Source organism: Aulonocara sp. 'chitande type north' Nkhata Bay, linkage group LG11, assembly GCF_057382095.1.
Source record: "Aulonocara sp. 'chitande type north' Nkhata Bay isolate Kocher_YH1m ecotype deep benthic linkage group LG11, A_spYH_male_GT1.1, whole genome shotgun sequence".
Lineage (NCBI taxonomy): Eukaryota > Metazoa > Chordata > Actinopteri > Cichliformes > Cichlidae > Aulonocara > Aulonocara sp. 'chitande type north' Nkhata Bay.
In genome coordinates, this window is record NC_141354.1 from 39,832,839 (window position 1) to 39,855,494 (window position 22,656).

A 22,656-nucleotide genomic window follows, 5' to 3' on the forward strand; every position below is an offset into this window, starting at 1 on the left:
TTCTGTCTGGAGACAGACGGCTGGTTGTGTGTTTTTATTTCTTTTTAGGTTTTCTGTTGTCAGAGTCTCGGGTCAGAGTGAGCAGCACAATGTGATGGCTCAGCTCTGATTCTCGGTCTGAGCCACGGCAACGCTGCAGCATTAGCTGACTGAAGCTCTAAGGACTTCAGTGACGCTGACAGGTCCTCTCCGATTACCGACTGTCCAATCAGGAGAGCTTACATCAGCAAACAAAACTGAGACCTCCAACTGGACACAAGGGAGGACTGCTCTCTGATGTCACCTGGGCTGCTGGGCGGAGCCTCACTGTCCTGAGCCAGTGAAGCATTGCTGGAAAAAAAAGGTTTATTTATTGACTTTTAAAAAATTGATTAATAAAGTTTGATTAATGGATGTGTCACCTGTCAGTGCGAGGGTTCCCTCTGTCCAACCACAACTCACCTGGAAACACACAGGTACGTTATCAGTTCCACTTCCTGTCGCATTTAAAGCAAAGCACACCTGTTTGACGAGGTGATCGCCCAATTAGGTTTCAGTTCAATTCAGCTTCATTCATATCAGTAGTCGCCCCAAACACCTACAATAATACAGAGAAACCGCAACAGCCCCTGTGAGCAAGCACTTTGGTGACAGGGGGAAGGAAAAAACCCCTTATAACAGGAAGAAACCTTCAGCAGAGCCAGGCCGGTTCAGGATTTAATGAATCAATATTGCATTATTCAAATTAAAATAAATTTTTTAAAGCCAGCCCTGTTTGACCGACAGCACTGTGAGGAAGCCGGCGCCATCCTCAGCAGCTCACTCACACAGAACTCCCGCCTGCATCGGTCTGCCTGCTCTCTCTGATCCAATCAGCAGGAGGCTTTCAGACTCTGCTGCTGTTTGCTCACGGAGACGCCCGGAGGTCCCCGAACGGGAAGCGCAGCTCCAAATTTAGATCGCTGCAGGTGGAATAATAACCTCACGTAGACCTCACTGCAGCTGTGCACATGCTTTCACATATAAATATATTCATGGGTACAAAGTGAATAATTCATCAGGCTCCTTATTATTCACGGTGACTGTGAAGCTTTAAATAGCTTCTCTTCGTCCTCACACAGCTTCAGCTCTGAAGTGACTCCGGCAGTGACAGCCTGCCTCCCTCTTCCTGTGGTGTTCAGGTGCAGACAGACATCAGACAACATGTTTGTGCACACCTTTATAAATCTGACTCAAGGCAACAGGTGCACCCCAGCTCTTCATCAACCTCAATTTCAATTCAAATCACAGCGGTCACCTCAAGATGCTTTGTATTGTAAGGTGTAGCCTACAATAACACAGAGTAACACCCAGCAATCATATGACCCCCTATGAGCAGCACTTTGGCAACAGTGGGAAGGAAAAACTCCCTTTTAACAGGAAGAAACCTCCGGCTGAACCAGGCTCAGGGAAGGTGGGGGTGAGAGGAGGAAGACGACACAAAGACACGCCGTGGAAGAGAGCTAAATGATTCAGTGCAGAGTGGTCAATAAACACATAGTGAGTGAAGAAGAAACACCCAGTGCATCATGGGAATCCCCGGCAGCCTATGTCTATTGCAGCATAACTAAGGGAGGATTCAGGGTCACCTGGTCCAGCCCTAACTATATGCTTTAGCAAAAAGGAAAGTTTGAAGCCTAATCTTGAAAGTAGAGATAGTGTCTGTCTCCTGAATCCAAACTGGAAGCTGGTTCCACAGAAGAGGGGCCTGAAAACTGAAGGCTCTCCCTCCCATTCTACTTTTAAATACTCTGGAACAACAAGTAGGCCTGCAGAGCGAGAGCGAAGTGCTCTAATGGGGTGATAGTGTCCACATGTCCCACAGGTGTTCCTCAGGTGTGCTGTGATGTGTATGAGGTGGTGGAGACTCACTGCGCTGCCGCTTGTTTAACTGGTCTGAGCTGGAAACAGAAATACAAACATTGTGGTTTGTTCAGAGGAAACAGGAGCCCACCTGAGGTCCAGATTTGGGCTGTGTTGGTCTTACCTCTGTCCAGGTGCTATGCTCATGTATTCAGGTGTTTCAGAGGCCTCCTGCTGAGATCCTGTTCACACACACACCCAACGTGAATCACACAAACTATGAAGTCCTACACAAGCCTGTTTCTAGCTGGAACAGGTGAGACTCACCTGGGGCATCAGTCTCTGGAGCATCTGGTTGCTGATTTGCTGCTGTGCCCGGGCTCTTTGTGATGTCACTCTTCCTGTGAGGACAAAGCTGATCAGTGACCTGTCTGACCTTTTGTGTAGCGTGTAACAATGGGACTTACCTGACATGAGGTCCAATAGGTAGGCTGTGTCGATGTGGCCAGAGGCTGTGTGGTGCCGGTGGGTGGGGCTTCTGAGTCATTTAAACAGGAGGACATATTATACTGCTGTCAGGACAATATTCACCTGTCTGATGGTTTGATATTGTTTGATATCACCTGTGCTCATTCACAGGTGTGGGCAGGTGGTACTATGTCATGTGACATTCTTATATTTATTGAATCCTGCCTCTCTTATTGATTTCTTTGAACTAACGACAGAACTCTCATCCTCCAAACCATCACCATGTCCATTCCTACAAAACTGCTCAAAGAAGTCCTGCCATTAATTAATGCTTCGATCTTAAATATGATCAACCTGTCTCTAATGATCGGCTATGTACCACAGGCCTTCAAGCTGGCTGTAGTTAAACCTTTACTCAAAAAGCATCTCTAGACCCAGCAGTCTTAGCTAATTATAGGCCAATCTCCAACCTTCCTTTATATCAAACATCCTTGAAAGAGTAGTTGTCAAACAGCTAACAGATCATCTGCAGAGGTTTATTTGAAGAGTTTCAGTCAGGTTTCAGAGCTCATCACAGCACAGAAACAGCTTTAGTGAAGGTTACAAATGATCTTCTTATGGCCTCTGACAGTGGACTCATCTCTGTGCTTGTCCTGCTAGACCTCAGTGCAGCGTTCGATACCATCGACCATAATATCCTATTAGAGCGATTAGAACATGCTGTAGGTATTACAGGTACTGTGCTGCAGTGGTTTGTATCATATCTATCTAATAGACTCCAGTTTGTGCATGTAAATGGAGAGTCCTCTTCACACACTGAGGTTAATTATGGAGTTCCACAGGGTTCAGTGCTAGGACCAATTCTGTTTACATTATACATGCTTCCCTTAGGCAGCATCATTAGAAGACATAGCATACATTTACACTGCTGTGCAGATGTAAGTAGCTTGCAAAGAAAAGCGTCTGGACTTCTTTAAGTTGCTTGAAGACGTTTCACCTCTCATCCGAGAAGCTTCTTCAGTTCTAAGGTCAAATGGTGGAGAGTCCCAGATTTAAACCCGGTGGGAGTTTCCCCCCACAGAGGGACAAAAGGACCCCTGATGATCCTCTAATCACATGAGACAAGGTGTGAAACTGGGTGTGGGTCCCAATCAGCCAGGGTTTCGGGTGAGCTCATTGTGAAACCTGGCCCCACCTTATCATGTGATTTCCTGAGGTCAGATGGCCCAGGATGTGAGTGGGCGTTAAGGCGTCTGGGAAGGAACTCAAAACTGGATTATAGATGGCAGAGAGTTGGTGTCGTAAACCCCGCCTCTGTTCAAAGATGGTCGCTCACAGTGGACATAGATGCTTCTTTCACTCCTCTTTCAAACCATCTGTCCTCTCTGTCCAAAATGTGAACATTGGCATCCTCAAAGAGTGTCCTTTATCCTTTAGATGCAGATGGACTGCTGAGTCTTGTCCTGTGGAGGTGGCTCTTCTGTGTTGTGCCATGCGCTTGTGAAGTGGCTGTTTGGTCTCTCCAATGTAGAGGTCTGAGCATTCCTCGCTGCACTGTACAGCATACACCACATTGTTAAGTCTGTGTTTTGGCGTTTTGTCTTTTGGGTGAACCAGTTTGTGTCTGAGCGTGTTGCTGGGTCTGAAATACACTGGGATGTCATGCTTGGAGAAAACTCTCCTGAGTGTCTCTGATACACCGGCTACATAGGGGATGACAATGTTGTTGCGTCTGTCCTTCTTATCCTCCCTCGCTGGTGTCTGGTCTTCTTTTCTGTGCCTCTTTGCTGACTTTAAGAACGCCCAATTAGGATAGCCGCACGTTTTGAGTGCTTCCTTTACATGTGTGTGTTCCTTCTTTTCCCCTTCAGGCTTAGAGGGAACATGTTCTGCCCGGTGGTGTAGGGTCCTGATTACTCCAAGTTTGTGTTCCAGAGGGTGATGGGAGTCAAAGAGGAGGTACTGGTCCGTGTGTGTGGGCTTCCGGTAAACTTCGATGTTGAGTTTGCCGTTCTCTTCAATGTGCACAGCGCAGTCCAGGAAAGGCAAACAGTCGTCCTTTGTGTCTTCCCTGGTGAACTTGATGTTTTTATCCACAGCGTTAATGTGCGCAGTGAAGGATTCCACTTCTTGTGTCTTGATTTTGACCCAGGTGTCGTCCACATATCTGTACCAGTGGCTGGGTACTCTTCCTTTGAAAGAGCCAAGAGCCTTCCTTTCCACTTCCTCCATGTAAAGGTTGCTACAATAGGTGACACGGGGGAGCCCATGGCACAGCCATGTTTTTGTCTGTAGAAGCTTTCGTTGTACTTGAAATATGTAGTGGTGAGGCAGAGGTCTAACAGTGTGCAGATCTGATCGGGTGTGAAGTTGGTCCTGTCCTCCAAGGAGCTGTCTTCTTGTAGTCGTTTTCTGACAGTCTCCACGGCCTCCGTGGTGGGTATGCAAGTGAAGAGAGAGACTACATCAAAGGACACCATGGTTTCATCTGGATCCAGGGTAAGTTTCTGGACCTTGTCGGTGAAGTCGGTGGAGTTCTTGATGTGGTGTGGGGTGTTCCCCACGAGAGGAGCAAGGATGGTAGCAAGGTGTTTAGCAATGTTATAAGTGGCTGAGTTTATGCTACTGACTATGGGTCTGAGTGGGACAGCTTCCTTGTGGATTTTAGGAAGTCCGTAGATGCAGGGTATGGCATCCCCTGGGTAAAGGCGGTGATATGTAAGGCGGTCAATGATTTTGTCCCTTTCGAGAGACCAAACAGCCACTTCATAAGCGCAAGAAGAGCCACCTCCACAGGACAAGACTCAGCTGTCCATCTGCATCTAAAGGTCAAAGGTCACTCTTTCGAGGATGCCAACGTTCACATTTTGGACAGAGAGGACAGATGGTTTGAAAGAGGAGTGAAAGAAGCCATTTATATCCACTGTGAGCGACCATCTTTGAACAGAGGCGGGGTTTACGACACCAACTCTCTACCATCTATAATCCAGTTTTGAGATCCTCCCCAGACGCCTTAACGCCCACTCACATCCTGGGCCATCTGACCTCAGGAATTCGCATGATAAGGTGGGGCCAGGTTTCACAATGAGCTCACCTGAAACCCTGGCTGATTGGGACCCACACCCAGTTTCACACCTTGGGTCATGTGATTAGAGGATCATCAGGGGTCCTTTTGTCCCTCTGTGGGGGGAAACTCCCACTAGGTTTATATCTGGGACTCTCCGCCATTTGACCTTAGAACTGAAGAAGCTTCTCGGATGAGAGGTGAAACGTCTTCAAGCAACTTAAAGAAGTCCAGACGCTTTTCTTTCCAAGCTCCTTAGACTACGATGACTGAGAACCTTCACAGACACACTGCTATGCTGATGACAGCCAGCTCTATCTGTCCATGAAGCCAGATAACACACACCAATGAGTTAAATTGCAGGAATGTCTTAAAGACATAAAGACCTGGATGGCCGCTAACTTTCTGCTTCTTCATTCAGATCAAACTGAGGTTATTGGGCTTTATAACCAGTGATGGGTTTAGTGAATGGGTGTTGTGGTAAGACCTGAGGACCGACGGTCAGACTCTGCTGCAGCGTGGCAGTCAGTCGCTCCACCAGTTGGTCCTGGATGCCGTCGCTGTCCTGAAAGCGAAGAAGACGAGGTTTGATGCTCCCGTGTATCATCTGACAGAGATCTTAATGGACTTCTGTCAAACTGACTCTGACCCGAGGTCCAAGCTTTCAGTAGGACAGATTGTTGTAAGGCTTTCTTTGCAGCACAACGACTGCACCTCATACAGAACGCAGAGTCCTCATGGGTATGCAGAAATCTGAAGTCACTGCATCAGCTTGCAGGTCAGCACAGAATGACCTTTAAGTCCATCCTCTGGTTCCCGATACTGTCATACAGCTGTGACCTGCTCAGCTCAGATATTTGAACTGCTCCGAGTGTGTGTGTCTGTGTTTTTTTGTGTAGTTTTGTTTTGTGTGAAGTGTGTAGAGTTGATGTGTGTGATGAAATGCTGTATGAATAAAGTTTGCATCGACAGTTTGAACAGAGACACGACAATGCTGCTCTGTGGCGACTCTTTCATGCTCTGATCGCTCTCACTGATCAAACAACCTCCAACAGGTGAGTACACACTCGTGCTGACCTCACATTACCACCGTACCTACCTGGCAGTGAGAGAGCGCACTCAGAGCCTGTTTGTAGAGCTGAACCGCTTTGTGTTGCTTCCTCTGCACCAGGTAACACTCAGCCAGCACCTCGCACACCTGAGCCTGTGCCAGGTAGTCCCCTACACACACACACACACACACACACACACACACACACACACAGGTGAGCACAGGGGTCTCACCTGTCCGATGTACATAGACAGTACTGATGTTACCTGTGTCTCTGAATCCCTGTAGGGCGAGGATTAAGCTCTCTGCTGCTTCCTCTTCCTCACCGATCCGACTGAAGGCAAACGCAAGGTTACTGAAACAGCGAGCCTGGTCGCCACGGCAACCCTGAGAGCCTGTACACAAACACAGAGCATTGTTATAGTTAAACTGATTTTCCTGTCAGACTCCTGATTAAAGATGTGGCAAGTGTTTGTGAGGGTCAAAGGTGAACTGCTTAAACAGGTGAGCCGCAGGTGTGCGCCTCACCGTACAGTCCAGCGGCCAGCCTGTGGTAGTCCACGGCGGACCTGAACTGGCCCATGGAGTTCAGCGCCGCTCCCAGGTTGTGCAAGACCTTGGGCAGCAGGGGGGGCCACTTAGCTGCGGGGCTCAGAGCCTTCTGGAAACACTGCACTGCCTCCTGGAAAGACCTGAGCCGGCAGTAAGACACGCCCACCGACAGGTACAGCTCACCTGAGTGACAGAGAAGCAGTTACAGTAACTAGTGCGTGCTCTCCTCCTGCCTGGGTGTTTGGTACGCAGGGCCCACGACTGAGAACAGGAAGGCTGCACAAATGGTTATTATCACCGCCTTGGAGGCCATCGCCAGATCCTCCTGTCTCAGGTAAACCAGGGCCATGTGATGCCTCACATCCCGCCCACAAACCCGTTTGACCCGCGGCTCTCTAGTGGGTACCACAGGTCCATCAGGTCCCACACCTCCAGACTCACCTCTTCCCCTGGACCAGGGGTCAGCAACCTTTAACACCCAATGAGCCATCTGGACGCACCTGAGCGGCACCCGCAATCACGCCTCGCCGCCTTTACGTCTGTGCTCTCTCTGCTGTTGTGTTGGTGTGTGTCGGGCTGTGAGCTGCAAAGCTACAGTCGGCTGTGTGCGCACAGCAACCGTGTGTGAAAAGTGGTCAATAAAGAGATGCTGAAAAGCCTGTTCATGGAAACATCGTCGGGTCTGCCGTGATATGTTTACAACGGGACTTCTGCTCCTGAACCTCTGCGCACAGCGTCTGCAGATCGGGGCTGTACGAAGTCACTTTCATCTTTACGCAGGACTGTAAGCTGTCGTCTGTGAGGCGTGAGCGTGTTTGTTTTAACATAGTTGGGGAACAGCTGCTGACATGATGTGGATCCGAAGAGCCATAATTGGCCTGGCTGGGGTTGAAAGTCTCGGTAAATGCACGCCGTTTCGGCGGGTACACCAGCTTCCACGAGTGTGACGCTTATTTTGAGCGATGAAAAAATAGAATATAATTTTATTTTTATATTTCAATATCACAATAATCTTCCAATTTAGAACTACAAGTTAAAAAAAGAACTAACATAAATAAATTACACTTCAGCTAAATACTTCTAATTTATTTTCCCAAACCACGCGGAGCCGCACTATAAGGACTAAAGAGCCGCAGGTTGCCGACCCCTGCCCTGGACCATTCGGACGGTTAACAAACACCCTCCCCCCACACCCCACCTTGGCCACCCACCAACCTGAACCCTCGTCACTCAGGTCAGTCACACACAGACTCTACTTAGACCAAGTCTCTGCACCACCTCCAAGCATTTTGCAGGTTTTTTCTCTAACGGCTTTCTCTTGTGTCTCCTGTGTGTTATTTATTCCTGCATAGTTGCCTTGGAGCACCACAGCTCGATTGCACAGTGACACTAAAGGCCTATTCTATTCTATTCCATTCTGAATCAAGCAACCTTCTTTCAGGTGATTACCCAGAGTCCTCGGGTCCGTAATGCTCCCCATCAAACTCAGACACTCTGACAGCACACCGATGATGTCCTCCTGGTTGCACTGATCTGATTGGGTCATGTGACTTCCTGCTTCTGACAGGGCGGTGGCTGCATAGTCCAACATGTTGGCCACTCTGTAACTCTCTGCAGCTCGCAAGTAACCCTGAGCCGCCAGCGCCCAGTCCTGTGACACACAGACAGACACACCTGAGTCACCTGGCTCACCTATTCTGTGTCAAATTCAGGTTTTGGTCCTGACCCGTGTCCTGCTGTAACAGCGGCTCATCTCCACGCAGGCATCCCCCTCGCTGCAGCCGTCTCCTTGTGACCTATACAGCTGGGCAGCTTGCAGGAAGTAGGTGGCGGCCTCCCGGCTCTGCCCCAGTGCATCATGGGCCAGGGCAAGGTTGAACTGGAGGTCAGGGAGGCGGTCGGCCTTGGGACCAGGCTGAGCATGCCGCAGGAAGTCCAGACCTTTCCGAGGTCGTCCTACCTCCACATAGGCAGCCCCGAGGTTAAAGGAACAGGCCCGCAGGACCCGCGAGTCCTGGAGCTGAGAGCATGATATGAAATGTAGTGCCAGGAGTGCCACTAACACTGCTGACACCACATCTGTTCTTGTAACCGCCTCACCTGCTCTGCAGCCTTCAGGGCATCTCTGAAGTACCTCAGCGCCTCCTGTGGGCGTCCCTCCTGCAGCGCTTTGTTCCCAGAAGATGTCAATTCCTCAATGTCTGCTGTCTGCTTCCGCCCCACACTCCCACTCCTCCTCTTCACCTTCACAGCTTCTTTACCTGAAGGGGCTGCACGGGACGTCATGCTGGACCTGAAGGAGGAAGAGTCACCTGGATAAAGACATGCAGATGTGCTAACCTGCTGCCTTCATCAATGAATCAGCTGACTACCGGAGAACCTGCAGGTTCAGGTGTGTGGACCAATCAGTCAGATCCATCCTCAGGATCAGGCGCAGGTCAGTGAGACAAATCAGTAACAGTGATTATCTACGTTATTATTGATCCATGAGGAAAGGTCTGATCAATCAGTAAGAGCTTATACTGAGGTTATTAAAGGGCTGAATCAGCTACAGCAGAGTACATCACTGAATTGCTGCCGATAACAAACACTCACAGCTTGCAGGGGATGATGAAGCTCCTCCTCCTCACTGCTCACCTGTCCCCTGAAACCGAACATTTGAAGCAGCTAGCCCCTCTGCTAAACCGCTCTGACCTGCAGGTTGACTCGTTGCTATGGTAACGCGGAAGTGGTCGGTAAAACCGGCAGCAACAGAAGAAGACTTCGCAAGTAAACTCTTTGCATTATGACGTCACGCCAGGTGAGTTATAAGATGTAAATATTTGCGGGAAGACCGTTTTCGATTCAGCTATTACGACAGTGAACTCCATAGACCACAATCCACCGCAATGAGGTTCTAGCCAATAGGAGGCAAGGCTGACGGCTCGACCAATTAGAGAGCGGCGGGAGCTTTGAAACTCCAGGCAGGAAACAGTCGGAGGACGGTTGGAGCTCCGCTGCGGTTTCTGTGTTTTTAACCGAGACTTTGGGACACATTCGGGCACCGAGAGGACCCGGACCGGGACACCGAGACACCCGCAACGACCCGACACAGACCCGGGAGACCGAGAGGGGGGACAACATGGCGGATTTAGCCGCGAACGGCCACTGTGAGTGTCGGTCAGAGAGTCCGGAATGACCGCAGCGTCAATCAGATTCATATGTAATTAACTCGGTGTCACACTCCGTGATTTTCTGCGTCTGTGGGGTTAATTCAAAGGAGCTGACCTCAGTGCTGCTGCTTGCAGCTGTACCGATCAGCTACAACATTAAAACCACCACAGGTGAGTCACCTGTCACAGGTCAGGTGATCGATGGACACTTGTCCAGGTGGACTCCTTATGATCCGGGTCTCAGTCTAAGATCTAAGGGCGTTTTCCCGCATGCGGTGTTCTGGTTCACCTGCACAGGTGGACACCGCTGGTGTGAAACAACCTGTGGAGGAGGCATTCTCGGTCTGGTTAGTTTACGGCGTGATGATGTCATAGGTTTGGGGGAAAAAAAAGACCCGTAGCCCCACGTGCTGCAGTTTTTCTGTGTGAAAAAACAAACCAAAGTTTGCAAGACTTTAATGAAATGACGTGTTTACAGTCACTTCAAGACAATAAGAGCAACGCGCCGAACCAGTGAAGCAATGTGCAATAAAGTTTCAATCGTATATCTTTCACCTCTGTAATGTTCTGGATATTTATAACCGAGCGTTTGTGAATATTAGAGCAATTTCTTATGTTTGTAACTTTATAATATGAGAGGACGGTCCCTTGTGGCTCCTCTGTGATTGGGATCAGAGTCAAGCAGCCTTTGTAAGACTCGGAGTTTACGTCAAATATTATTACTGCTTTCTGAGCTCACTGGTTTACCTCCCACCTGACCATGTCAGACTTACCTGAAGAAGATTCCAGGTCAAAGGTCCTCAGCAGCCTGCTGTCATCAGTTTCAATAAAACTTCTTAAAGTGATGAAGATGGTTCCCGGGAACATCAGCCTGCATCTGGATGAAGACGCGTTTGTAACGTGTGAGGAAGCTTCAGCTGCTTCAGACCGATTCAAAGATTGTGGATCAAACGTGCGTCACGTCCTCCATCATCATCAGCCCGAGCTCACCCCAAAGAGCTCCAGACCTCGAAACACGGCAGACCTTCATCACCTACGGGACTGTAAACTGATGATGGCAGGAAGCTGAATATTCCACACTTCCTGTGAGAAGACTATTTTTGAGCTGGAATTTTTTTCAGGTGTGAGGGAAGCATCAGGAGTGCAGCTGGTTTTAATGATGTGACTCAGTGTTTTTGTCTGTAACTTGGTGCTGATCACATTCATTGATAAAGATGATCGATCATCCAGGTAAGGAAAAGTTGCTTCTGTTCATCTGAAGCGTTTTCAGAGGGAGAAACGTTTCACCACCATCATCATCAGGTGATATCTTTAATATTGGTCCCGGAACTGACCCCATGGCCTGTCGTTGGTCAGCTGATGAGGGTGAAACGCTTCTCCCACTTCAGACGAACACAGTCGACCTTTTGTAATCAACAGTTTGATCTGATGTAGTGTTAGAAACGGGCTCAGCGTCATCTAAACAAACTGAGAGCACAATATTGATCTGCGGTTAAAGGAGTGACACGGGTGTGATGTCATGTTTCCTGGCGTGTTGCAGATGAGCGTCTGACCGCCGAGCAGATGGACGAACAGAGGATCCAGAATGTGGCCTATCAGTACCTGTGCAGGCTGGAGGAGGCCAAGAGGTCAGTGACCTGGACCAGGAGCACCTTAAGTGTTTGCTCACTTTTGTTAACAGAACCAGTTTCTTCTTCAGGTGGATGGAGGCATGTCTGGGGGAGGAGCTTCCTGCTCCCACAGAGCTGGAGGAGGCGCTGAGGAACGGCGTTATTCTCGCCAAACTGGGTCATCGCTTCGCTCCCAGCACTGTTCCTCAGAAGAAGATCTACGACCCGGAGCAGCTGCGATACCAGGTCACGACACACACCAGCTAGAACCAGTCTGATCCGGTCTACCGCTCTTTGGGGGGCGGGGTTATTGATCAACTCGATGATCAGCTCTGTATTGATCCCTGCAGGCTGTCGGTCTTCAGTTCCGCCACACTGACAACATCAACCACTGGAGAAACGCCATGACGGCACTTGGGCTGCCGGCGGTCAGTGAACACATCGACGGATCATAGTATCGATTAGCCGATTGGTTTGAAGCTGGGCTGATCACCTGTTGTTGTTTCCAGATCTTCCATCCTGAAACGACCGACGTGTACGACAAGAAGAACATGCCGAGAGCGGTGTACTGCATCCACGCGCTCAGGTACGCCTCGTTGCTCGTCTGATCACCTATCCTCTGTGCCGCCTCTCACTTGTGCTCACCTGTGCTCACGTCTCTCTGCAGCCTGTACCTGTACAGACTCGGTTTGGCCCCACAGATTCACGACCTGTATGGAAAGGTCAAGTTCACAGGTAAACGCCACATAGGTAACTAATAATTTGGGATTAGTTTGGCTTTAGTGTACTTTCACAGAAGTTGGTGCTGGGAAGGTTTGGAAGGGGCTTTGACACCCGGGGGGTGGGTGCTACAGTACTGGGTGTTGGACCAATCACGGTCAATTTTGCTGACCTGTAACTTTGTTCAGAGGAAGAGATCAACAACATGAAGCTGGAGCTCGACAAATACGGGATCCAGATGCCCGCCTTCAACAAGATCGGAGGAATCCTGGCCAATGAGCTGTCAGTGGACGAGGCTGCAGGTAGGACCAGACTCTGATTGGCTGATAGCGGATGGAGCTACAGGATAGGAACAGACTGATTGGCTGCTGGGGGTACTGACCCTGCATTCTGCCAACAGTCCACGCGGCGGTGGTAGCCATTAATGAGGCCGTGGACCAAGGGGATGTGGGTGTGACGGCGGTGGCTCTGAGGAACCCCGCTGCTCTCCTCACTGACCTGCAGGAGGCGTTGATGAGCGTCTACCAGGAGATTCTGCAACGAGCGAGGAGGAGGAAGGCTGAACGGGCCGCCGGCGGGGTAAGACATTGATTGGTTAAAGAGATTTGTGTCCGTCCAGTCAGGTGAGCAGACTGTTGACGTGTGTGTTCGTGCGTGTGTGTCAGCAGGCTGTGGCAGAGGACAAAGACATGTACGAGGAGTATCTGACTCAGAGGGAGATCCAGGACCACATCAGTGCCGTCAATGGTGAGAAATAAGCCCCTCCCCCTGTTCTGATGGCATTAATGCTGGTATTGATGACCTAACGATTATGTCACTGTGGGCGTCAGTGCGGGCAGCGGTGGAGCAGGTCGACGAGGCTCTGGATGTCGCCAACGAGCTTGCTTTGCTGTCGGCACTCCAGCTGCCGTGTTTGGCCCTCAGGGGCCTCCGTACTGACAATGGGCCCTGGTACCTGGATCAGCTTACCGCAGACCGCCAGCAGAAGGCCCAGGTAAACTAACAAGTGCGGCCCCTGACCTCTTTCTGACCTCAGTGACCTCTGACCTCTCTGTGACCTCTGACCCCAGAATCAGGGCTCTGTGGATCCTCTGGAGCATGAAGAGCTGCAGGAAGGCGTCACCGCTGCCAACCAGGAAGCTCAGAGCACGCGAAACAGTACGCCATTTTCTTCCCACGCCCGAACCAGGCTCACCTTTTGACCTCTGACCTCGCCTCAGTATGTTTGTGTGTTTCAGTGGTGGCGGCCCTCCAGAGCGTTAATGCGGCATTGCGTGGAAATGACCCCAGACGCACAGTCAGCTGCCTGATGACCTCTGACCTCCAGCTGCCTGAAGTGTTTCCGTTTGCGGCGACATTTTATCACCGAGAGCTGCAGCTGCTGCAGAGGCAGACGGCACAGGTGCAACACCGGGTTTACCTGGAGATGAGTGACAGCGTCACTCAGGGGTGGATCTAGAAGGGTGGCATCGGGTGGCAAGTGCCACCCTAGTTTTGCATGTGACAGTGTTGTTTATTAAAATAAGATAGCATTAACAGTTTGAGCGTAGTTGCAGTCAACAGTGAATATAAATGCTAAAACTGAATATATTGCATAGTGTCCCCCCCTGCACCAGTAACAAATGGTTCAGCCCATAGCAGGACCGGCTTTTTCCTTGTATTCAGTAGCAAGCGATGCTTATGATTGTGCCAGAGCACATTTTAAACAACACCATGGGAATTTCAGATTTCACACAGGTGGGTGGATGTTACACTGTGGAAATGGAAGGAAGGTGAGAGTTATTAACCCTCTGGGGTCCACGCACACGCTGCACCTCCAAATCAAACGACTGATTTAAGATGACACCGCAATAAGCTGCAGCCACGCTGAGTCTTTCAGCCCGTGTTGAAGTTTGGACTTCAAAGTTTTTAATTTTAATTACAGGCCAGTAAATCCAGAGTTATGAAAAAAATATATATGAGCCATATATATTTCTAAATACTGTCGTCACGTTTTTTGTGTTTAAAAACAAAAAATGTTTTCTAAGGACAACACGAAAATGGTAAAGAAAGGGGGGGGGGGAGCCTCTTTCCTATTGGTGGAAAAATGTACCATGTCGACCAATTAATGTCACAAAGGCACATTGCAATGTAAACACTGTCACCAACTAGTGCAGGGCGATATGACCAAAAATATTTATCACGATATACATTTGAAAATCTGCGATAACGATATGACTGACGATATAATTGATGCAAGACAAAATACTTTACAACTCCACAACTTTATTAGTGCAAAAAAACCATCAATCTATCTTCACTTAAACAAGCAGCTGTTTATGTGCATTAAAGTTATATAAACATTTAACAGTGCAAATGCAAACTCCTCGCTGACAGTTTAACTAAAAGGCATTTCCAGTGGAAACTGGCCGACATATCCTCAGCATCACCATGTATAACATCCACAAAACTTAAAAAGAGGTCATACACACACAATACCCTGCCGTTGTCTTTACGCTGTCTAGACTCTGACTCCTTTAAAAAGCAGCTGAAGACATTTTTATACAAACGGGCTTTTAATTAATTTTAACTTGTATGTCTGATCTTATTGTAAAGCACTTTGTGATTTTTATCTGTGAAATGTGCTATATAAATAAATTTTACTTAATATTACCGTATTAACTAAAAGTATGTTGAAGCACAGTACGTATCACTCCGCGAGGCTCCGCCTACGACAGCCGTAACGCTCCGACAATCCATCAAGCGGTGCGGCTTCGTAGCTCAGCAAAGTCGTACTGAAACATTTGACAGATTTTCGAGCGCCGTGCACATAAAATCGTTTCGAGGTCAGTAAACACAACCAGAGTTCATACATAAGGCACACGGGATTATAAGGGGCTCTGTCGACTTTCAGACAAATCAAAGGATGATTTTAAGTGCGCCGTATTTTCCAAACAACGCAGTAATAACGACGGCCCGCTAGCATGCGCTACCAAAAATAGTGCTCATTTTCTTATCGTTGCCCAACATTACACCGGTATCACCGTGAACGGTATGATATGGCCCAGCACTGTCACCAAGTAGAAAACCAGCGGAGTGATACACCTCCTGTTGTCAGGCCTGCAGGTTTATCCCTGTGCTGTTCTCCTGTCTTGTGGTGGACAAACAATTTCTTTTTACTGTCACACATAATTTGTGGGGCATCTTATTGCGACACCTGATTTTAGTTTTAGTAATATTTTTAAATGGTTGTACAAAATAAAAATAAAAAAAACGGCAGGTGTATTGGCTGCATTTTGAACGTGAAATCAAAAGAAGTCAAAAATGACCGGTTATATTTTGGGCCTCAGAGGGTTAATCCAACAAATCATGAAAAATTAGGTTTAGATTTTTGTGCATGACAGTGCAGATTTCTGACATTTTGTGTAATTTAAGCTGTAACGATTTTACCTTTTTTTCTAACAATAAACAGTGAAACTTAAGTTAGACTTGTGTTGGTAAATGAACCGCCCCATGTGGTGTAGCTTTCTGGATCGTATACTTACAGCGTTACATCTTTATTTATTATCCAGGCTATACAGTACATAACATCACATGTTTTATGTCACTAAAGTGTTTAATTATGGGGGCTACAGAAAATAATTAAGTTATGGACTATATTTCTATGAAAAACGTGTATACTTACTGCATTTGCATCATTTTAACCATATGTAACCACCTGCATGTGTGTCTGTGAAGGTTCTCAGTCATCGTGGTCAAAGGAGCTTGCAAAGAAAAGCGTCTGGACTTCTTTAAGTTACTTGAAGACGTTTCACCTCTCATCCGAGAAGCTTCTTCAGTTCTGAACTGAAGAAGCTTCTTCAGTTTATATAATGACATAATGTCAATGAAGCTTCTTCAGTTTATATAATGACATAATGTCAATGAAGCTTCTTCAGTTTATATAATGACATAATGTCAATGAAGCTTCTTCAGTTTATATAATGACATTATGTCAATGAAGCTTCTTCAGTTTATATAATGACATAATGTCAATGAAGCTTCTTCAGTTTATATAATGACATAATGTCAATGAAGCTTCTTCAGTTTATATAATGACATAATGTCAATGAAGCTTCTTCAGTTTATATAATGACATAATGTCAATGAAGCTTCTTCAGTTTATATAATGACATAATGTCAATGAAGCTTCTTCAGTTTATATAATGACATAATGTCAATGAAGCTTCTTCAGTTTATATAATGACATAATGTCAATGAAGCTTCTTCAGTTTATATAATGACATAATGTCAATGAAGCTTCTTCAGTTTATATAATGACATAATGTCAATGAAGCTTCTTCAGTTTATATAATGACATAATGTCAATGAAGCTTCTTCAGTTTATATAATGACATAATGTCAATGAAGCTTCTTCAGTTTATATAATGACATAATGTCAATGAAGCTTCTTCAGTTTATATAATGACATTATGTCAATGAAGCTTCTTCAGTTTATATAATGACATAATGTCAATGAAGCTTCTTCAGTTTATATAATGACATAATGTCAATGAAGCTTCTTCAGTTTATATAATGACATAATGTCAATGAAGCTTCTTCAGTTTATATAATGACATAATGTCAATGAAGCTTCTTCAGTTTATATAATGACATAATGTCAATGAAGCTTCTTCAGTTTATATAATGACATAATGTCAATGAAGCTTCTTCAGTTTATATAATGACATAATGTCAATGAAGCTTCTTCAGTTTATATAATGACATAATGTCAATGAAGCTTCTTCAGTTTATATAATGACATAATGTCAATGAAGCTTCTTCAGTTTATATAATGACATAATGTCAATGAAGCTTCTTCAGTTTATATAATGACATTATGTCAATGAAGCTTCTTCAGTTCAGAACTGAAGAAGCTTCTCGGATGAGAGGTGAAACGTCTTCAAGTAACTTAGAGAAGTCCAGACGCTTTTCTTTGCAAGCTCCTTTGACCACCTGCATGTGTGTTTGGGGGGGGGGGGAGCCTTGATTTTGCCACCCTAAGAAAATTCCTCTAGCTCCGCCCCTGGCGTCACTGTCATTCAGCTGGCACTTCCTGTTGTCTCCTCCAGGGAGAGCTGCAGGAGGAGGAGCTCTTTGTTGCCGTGGAGATGCTGTCAGCCGTTGTTCTCATCAATCAGGGTCTGGAGGCGGGACACCTACAGCAGTTCAGCTCCTCATTGGTCAGTTCGTCTGCAGGGCTCTCCGATGTAGAGCCCGCCCTGCTCGACAGGTACCGCCTCTTACCCATTTACCTGCTGATGATGTCACTCTTGATAATGACGTCCCTGTTGATGATGTCACTGTCGTACAGGTACTTTGAGACTCTGGCTGGTGTGAAACAACAGGTGGGCCGAGACCTGCTTACCTGGAACCAGCTGCAGGAAGGAATCGCCGCTGTGAACGGCTCGGCGCAGGACGAACAACAGCGTACGACAACGCGATGACATCGTTACAAACACACAATGATGTCATTATAAACAACAAACATTAACTTCTTTGAATTCTGTTGAGCTGACACTGCGACCTCTGACCCCTGTGACCCTCAGAGCTCCTGGCTGTCGGCCTAATAAACAAGGCCGTGATGAGCGGAGACCCTCAGCGGCTTATCTCCGCCCTGTTGCTGCCCTCCTGTGGCGTGGACGAGGTTTCACCTGCCAATGCCTGCAAGTACCTGACCCTGCTGAGCCAAGCCAGGCAGATCAAAGCTCAGGTAACTGCTCAGGTGTAACTGCACAGGTAACCGAGCCATCACCTCAACAGCCCCTCAGAACTGTGACTTTAGTCTTTATCATGACCCTCTGGAGGTAGAATCCAGGTGAGGTTTAAACTTTCAGTCACAGGTCCCCCTCCTGTCCAACCAGGTGAGCAGAGACCCGGGAGCCGAGCTGTGGTTGGCTGATATCCAGGAGGCCGTGAGGATGGCCAATCAGCAGAGTCAGAGAGCTCTAAAGTGTGAGTCACAGATTCATTTACCTGCACAAGTAACCACACCTGTTCAGTTTTTAAGCATGTGGGTTAGAAACGATCAGAGGCTGGACCGCCATCGTTTGTGTTTGATGATATTCGTGATCATTGCGACGCACCTGCGGCGCTTTGTGTCAGACGGAGGAAGGTTGTGAGAGCGAAACGTCTTCATCTTACCTGTTAGGTGTCAGCAGTGACATCACTGAAGGTGTGCTGGGAGACAGGTGTGAACATCGCTCCGAGTTGCACAAGAAGAAACGACTAAAGGACAGAACTTCCCGTCAGCGTGTTCATTATTGATCCGTGTGTTGATTATTGGTTGTGTGTCCGTCAGTGTGTCTGTCCGTTGCCGCGGTGAATCAGGCCGTAAAGGAGAACAGGGCGAAGCAGACGCTGCGGGTGCTGTCTCTGCCGGAGGCGGAGCTTCACGGAGTTCTACCTGACTGTGCTGCAGAATATCAGAGAGAGCTGAGCGCCCTGATGACACGCCGCACACGCACAGGTGAGAGACAGACACACACACACACACACACACACACACACACACACACACACAGAGAATCACGTGTGTGTGTGTGTTCAGGAGATAACCGCAGTCAGTGGGTTCGAGTCCGCCTGCAGGACGGCTCCGTTCATTTCTTCCACCTGAGCAGACTGGAGGGCAGCTGGGAGCGGCCCCCCGGCTTCGTGCACAACAGCGTCTTCTTGGATCGCCACGACATACAGGTGAGACACACCTGAGGCTTACCTGCTCACTTCCTTGTCAAACCAGAACAGTGTTTCTGTGCTTGGAAAGTTTGATTGGCTACAAGCTCGCTGTGCCACTTTCCCCCCCTGCAGGAAGTGGTCAGCAGCGTTTCGGCCCAGTACAGTCGCGGCGTGCTGTGGCGGAACAGCGAGGCCCTCGTCGTTCGCCTGCAGGCGCTCTGTCGAGGCTTCCTGATCAGATGGCGGATGACGGCACGACGTCACTTCCTGATGAATCAGATGGCCGCCGTCGTTGTCATCCAGGTGAGCATGAGCCCCCTTGGAGAGCTGAGGCTCGTCTGGGAGCTACAGGTGTGTCACAGGTGTGCTCTGCTCTGTTCAGTCTCACTGGAGGAGGTTCGTCGAGCAGAGGGTCTACAGACGGCGCCTGCAGTTCCTCTACATGAACTGGAGAGCTGTCGTCAAGGTAACAGCTGCTGTTCCTAATCATGTGACTGAGATTAGATTAGCAGGTGCAGCTCACCTGATGAGCGTTATTCACGTCGTCCGCTTGTGTGAACAGATCCAGGCGTTTGCGAGGATGTGGTTGGCGAGGAGACGATATTGCGCTCGGCTGAGTTTCTTCAGACGTAACGTGAGTTGTTTTTTGTTAACGTTGTCTGTTTTATTGAGAAAGCAGTCGAACATAACAGTAGTTTGACTTTTTACAGTCTTTGCTTTTTTAAACTTGTAATTGAAAAGAGAAAAAAAACAAAGAGAAAAAAGAGAACGAAAGAAACACACGGGTAGGTAAGTCAGCATCTTAATATCGAAATGGGAATTCAACTCAGGGCTTCAACGTAAAGAAAATCATGGTTCATAAAAATGAACCATGATTTTAAGTTTTGATCAAAATCATTTCTGACCTGTAGATATCTAAAGAAGTCATCTCAGCCTAAATCATGTTTCTCCTTAAGAATTCAAAGCTTTGGCATATACCTTTATACCTTTTGAAATCCTCTTGAATCTATTATCGTACTGATTCGGGGTAAAATCTGAATCATATGCACACAATCTTAAAACCTTGGAGGCATTTTCCAAACTGCAGATTCTGATTACTTCTTTCAGAGCAGATGTCATTATTTGGGTGCGTCTGCCATCTGTATTTTATTCTGTAACTTTATGTCCGATATTAAAGCTGTAACTGGTTTTCCTTTAACTATTGTTCCTTCAACATCTTTATATCAGTGGTCTTAGCTGTGCAGTAATATTCTCGTAGACAGGGAAGCCCACGACCTCCGTTTTCTTTCTTTAGTTGGGGCGTTTATATTTAACCGTTCCAGATGTGTTTTGAGAACATCGTATCCACCACACAGTTTGTGGTATTAGTAATCGGTAAAGACTGAAACAAATACAGCAGTCGGGGAAGAATATTTAATCTGATTCGATCCTGGAGTGTATGGTATTCCATCTTTGTCTGATTGTATAGGTTCGTTTAGCGGGGCGTAGTTGGCATTGAACATTTTGGTGAGGTCACGATGTATTACCACCCATAGGTACCTAATTCTGTCTGCATCTCACTTCCATTTATAGCGATTCTTAATTTCGACTGGTGGTTCATAGTTTAAAGTTAATACTTAACCTTATACTCTGATAACATTTCCATGGTTTGGGGGAGTGCCTGTGAGGGATAGGATATCGTTAATAGTAAGTTGTCGGCAAATAGTGCTGATTTCTGTTCCCCTCCTGCTGTTCTTTCTCCAGTTATATCCTGTCTCTGCCTGATCCACTGACTTAATGGTTCTACAAACAAATGGTAAATGGCCTGTATTTATATAGCGCTTTACTAGTCCCTAAGGACCCCAAAGCACTTTACACATCCAGTCATCCACCCATTCACACACTGGTGATGGCAGCTACATTGTAGCCACAGCCACCCTGGGGCGCACTGACAGAGGCGAGGCTGCCGGACACTGGCGCCACCGGGCCCTCCGACCACCACCAGTAGGCAACGGGTGAGGTGTCTTGCCCAAGGACACAACGACCGAGACTGTCCAAGCCGGGGCTCGAACCGGCAACCTTCCGACAACAAACAAAGCAAACAAAGCAAAAAGCAGTGGTGAAATACTGCAGCCCTGTCGTGTCCCGCCTTCCAATATAAATGGTTCAGCGAGGTCTCCATTGATTTTGATTTTAGCTGTTGGATTATTGTATAGCCCTGAAATAATATCAATTACGGATTTATCAAAACCAAAATTCTCAAGCACCTTATATAAAAAGGACCACCTCACTGAAACGCCTTCTCAGCATCTAAACTTAACACTAAGGTCTAATTTTTGTTTATCGACCTGCCTCGTTATGTGCCAAACCTTTCTGATGTTGTCCTGTTTCTGTTCGATCATTATGTATTAACCCAGGTAATATTGTTTCTAGTCTCTTAGAGATGATGGGTGTGAACAACTTGTGATCAATATTCAGGATGGTTACTACATTCTAGTTTATAGTAACGTGAGTTTTGCTGATGTCACTCTCACATGACTCGTGGACTCAGATACTCTCAGCATCTCATCAAGATCCACCTGTGGGGTCCTGATGCAGTACGTAGGACGGTGTGTACAACTGCGTCAGCCAGTCAGACAAAATCTCCTGTTTCCACAGTAACGGTTTGTGTCCACAGGTGGGCGCCGTCGTAAAGATCCAGGCCTTCTTCAGAGCTAACCGAGCTCGCGAGCAGTACAGGATGCTTGGTGAGTTCACAGATGCCTCTGATTGGTCAAGCTGCCGTGTCATCGATGACTCATTAATAAGACCTCTTCCCCCTCACCTGTTTTAGTGCACTCGGCCACTCCCCCTCTATCTGTGGTCAGGAAGTTCGTTCACCTCCTCGACCTCGGGGATGGTGACATCAGAGAGGAGGCGGAGCTGCTGCGTCTGAGGGAGGAGGTGGTGAGAAGCATTCGCTTCAACCGACAGCTGGAGGCCGACCTGGACCTGATGGACCTGAAGATCGGGCTGCTGGTCCGCAACCGTGCTACGCTGCAGGTACGGCCCCGCCACCTCAGCTCATCGACACACACCCCCACACACACACACACACACACACACACACACACACACACACACACACACACACACACACACTGATTGGCTCCTTGTTGTCCTCGTTAACAAAGCGCCGTCTGTGAACAGGAAGTGGTGTCTCACTGTAAGAAACTAACGAAGAAGAACAAGGAGCAGCTGTCAGACATGATGGATGTGGAGAGGAGTAAAGGCCTGAAGGCTCTGAGCCGAGACAGGAGGGAGAGACTGGAGGCCTACCAGCACCTCTTCTACCTGCTGCAGGTAAAAGGCACACCTGCCCGCCGCTCGCTCACCTCAAGCTGACCTGAGCAGGTCCATGGCATCACATTAGTGTACCTGCCTGATTCGTGCAGTCATCTCTGCTTCACCAACAAGGCAGGGGCTCCACCTGGTGGTGATATTGTGCAACTGCAAGTGGAACAGACGATACATTATATCTGCAGCTGGCCAGTTATTGTGTGTGTG

The 22,656-nt window shown here is 47.7% G+C and overlaps 2 protein-coding genes across 14 annotated transcripts in view; one reads left to right on the top strand and one right to left on the bottom strand.

Annotated features, from left to right (window-relative positions):
- On the bottom strand, positions 1–10,074 carry ttc24 (tetratricopeptide repeat domain 24). 7 transcript variants are annotated; one of them, XM_086312731.1, is made up of 14 exons: positions 9,552–10,072; positions 9,057–9,249; positions 8,683–8,976; positions 8,406–8,607; positions 6,933–7,139; positions 6,671–6,799; positions 6,453–6,574; positions 5,841–5,918; positions 2,289–2,359; positions 2,149–2,222; positions 2,006–2,063; positions 1,891–1,919; positions 402–441; positions 1–311 (listed from the first exon to the last, which is right to left on the bottom strand). In XM_086312731.1, exons 2-14 carry the CDS (start codon positions 9,240–9,242, stop codon positions 224–226), a joined length of 1,578 nt encoding a protein of 525 aa, XP_086168857.1. In that variant the 5' UTR covers positions 9,243–9,249; positions 9,552–10,072; the 3' UTR covers positions 1–223. The 7 variants fall into 7 exon arrangements, with proteins under 7 accessions (XP_086168857.1, XP_086168856.1, XP_086168855.1 ...); XM_086312730.1 differs by having other exon boundaries at positions 1–330; positions 9,057–9,268; XM_086312729.1 differs by having other exon boundaries at positions 1–330; positions 9,552–10,067.
- Positions 9,297–22,656, top strand: part of iqgap3 (IQ motif containing GTPase activating protein 3) — a 19,977-nt gene continuing 6,617 nt past the window's right edge. Inside the window, exons 1-24 of one of the 7 annotated variants that reach the window (XM_086312727.1) lie at positions 9,297–9,393; positions 11,649–11,736; positions 11,808–11,964; positions 12,069–12,146; positions 12,228–12,304; positions 12,386–12,453; positions 12,627–12,740; positions 12,839–13,017; positions 13,104–13,185; positions 13,269–13,432; positions 13,509–13,596; positions 13,677–13,840; positions 17,529–17,689; positions 17,771–17,886; positions 18,006–18,169; positions 18,321–18,411; positions 18,758–18,925; positions 19,007–19,149; positions 19,264–19,434; positions 19,514–19,597; positions 19,694–19,765; positions 21,788–21,857; positions 21,944–22,152; positions 22,300–22,452. In XM_086312727.1, coding sequence (XP_086168853.1) covers positions 9,312–9,393; positions 11,649–11,736; positions 11,808–11,964; positions 12,069–12,146; positions 12,228–12,304; positions 12,386–12,453; positions 12,627–12,740; positions 12,839–13,017; positions 13,104–13,185; positions 13,269–13,432; positions 13,509–13,596; positions 13,677–13,840; positions 17,529–17,689; positions 17,771–17,886; positions 18,006–18,169; positions 18,321–18,411; positions 18,758–18,925; positions 19,007–19,149; positions 19,264–19,434; positions 19,514–19,597; positions 19,694–19,765; positions 21,788–21,857; positions 21,944–22,152; positions 22,300–22,452 — 2,943 coding nt within the window. In that variant the 5' untranslated portion in view covers positions 9,297–9,311. Of the gene's footprint in view, positions 9,394–9,626; positions 9,757–9,777; positions 10,106–11,027; positions 11,339–11,648; positions 11,737–11,807; positions 11,965–12,068; positions 12,147–12,227; positions 12,305–12,385; positions 12,454–12,626; positions 12,741–12,838; positions 13,018–13,103; positions 13,186–13,268; positions 13,433–13,508; positions 13,597–13,658; positions 13,841–17,528; positions 17,690–17,770; positions 17,887–18,005; positions 18,170–18,320; positions 18,412–18,757; positions 18,926–19,006; positions 19,150–19,263; positions 19,435–19,513; positions 19,598–19,693; positions 19,766–21,787; positions 21,858–21,943; positions 22,153–22,299; positions 22,453–22,656 lie in introns of those variants that run through there. The other 6 variants (XM_086312726.1, XM_086312721.1, XM_086312722.1 and 3 more) reach the window with 6 other exon arrangements.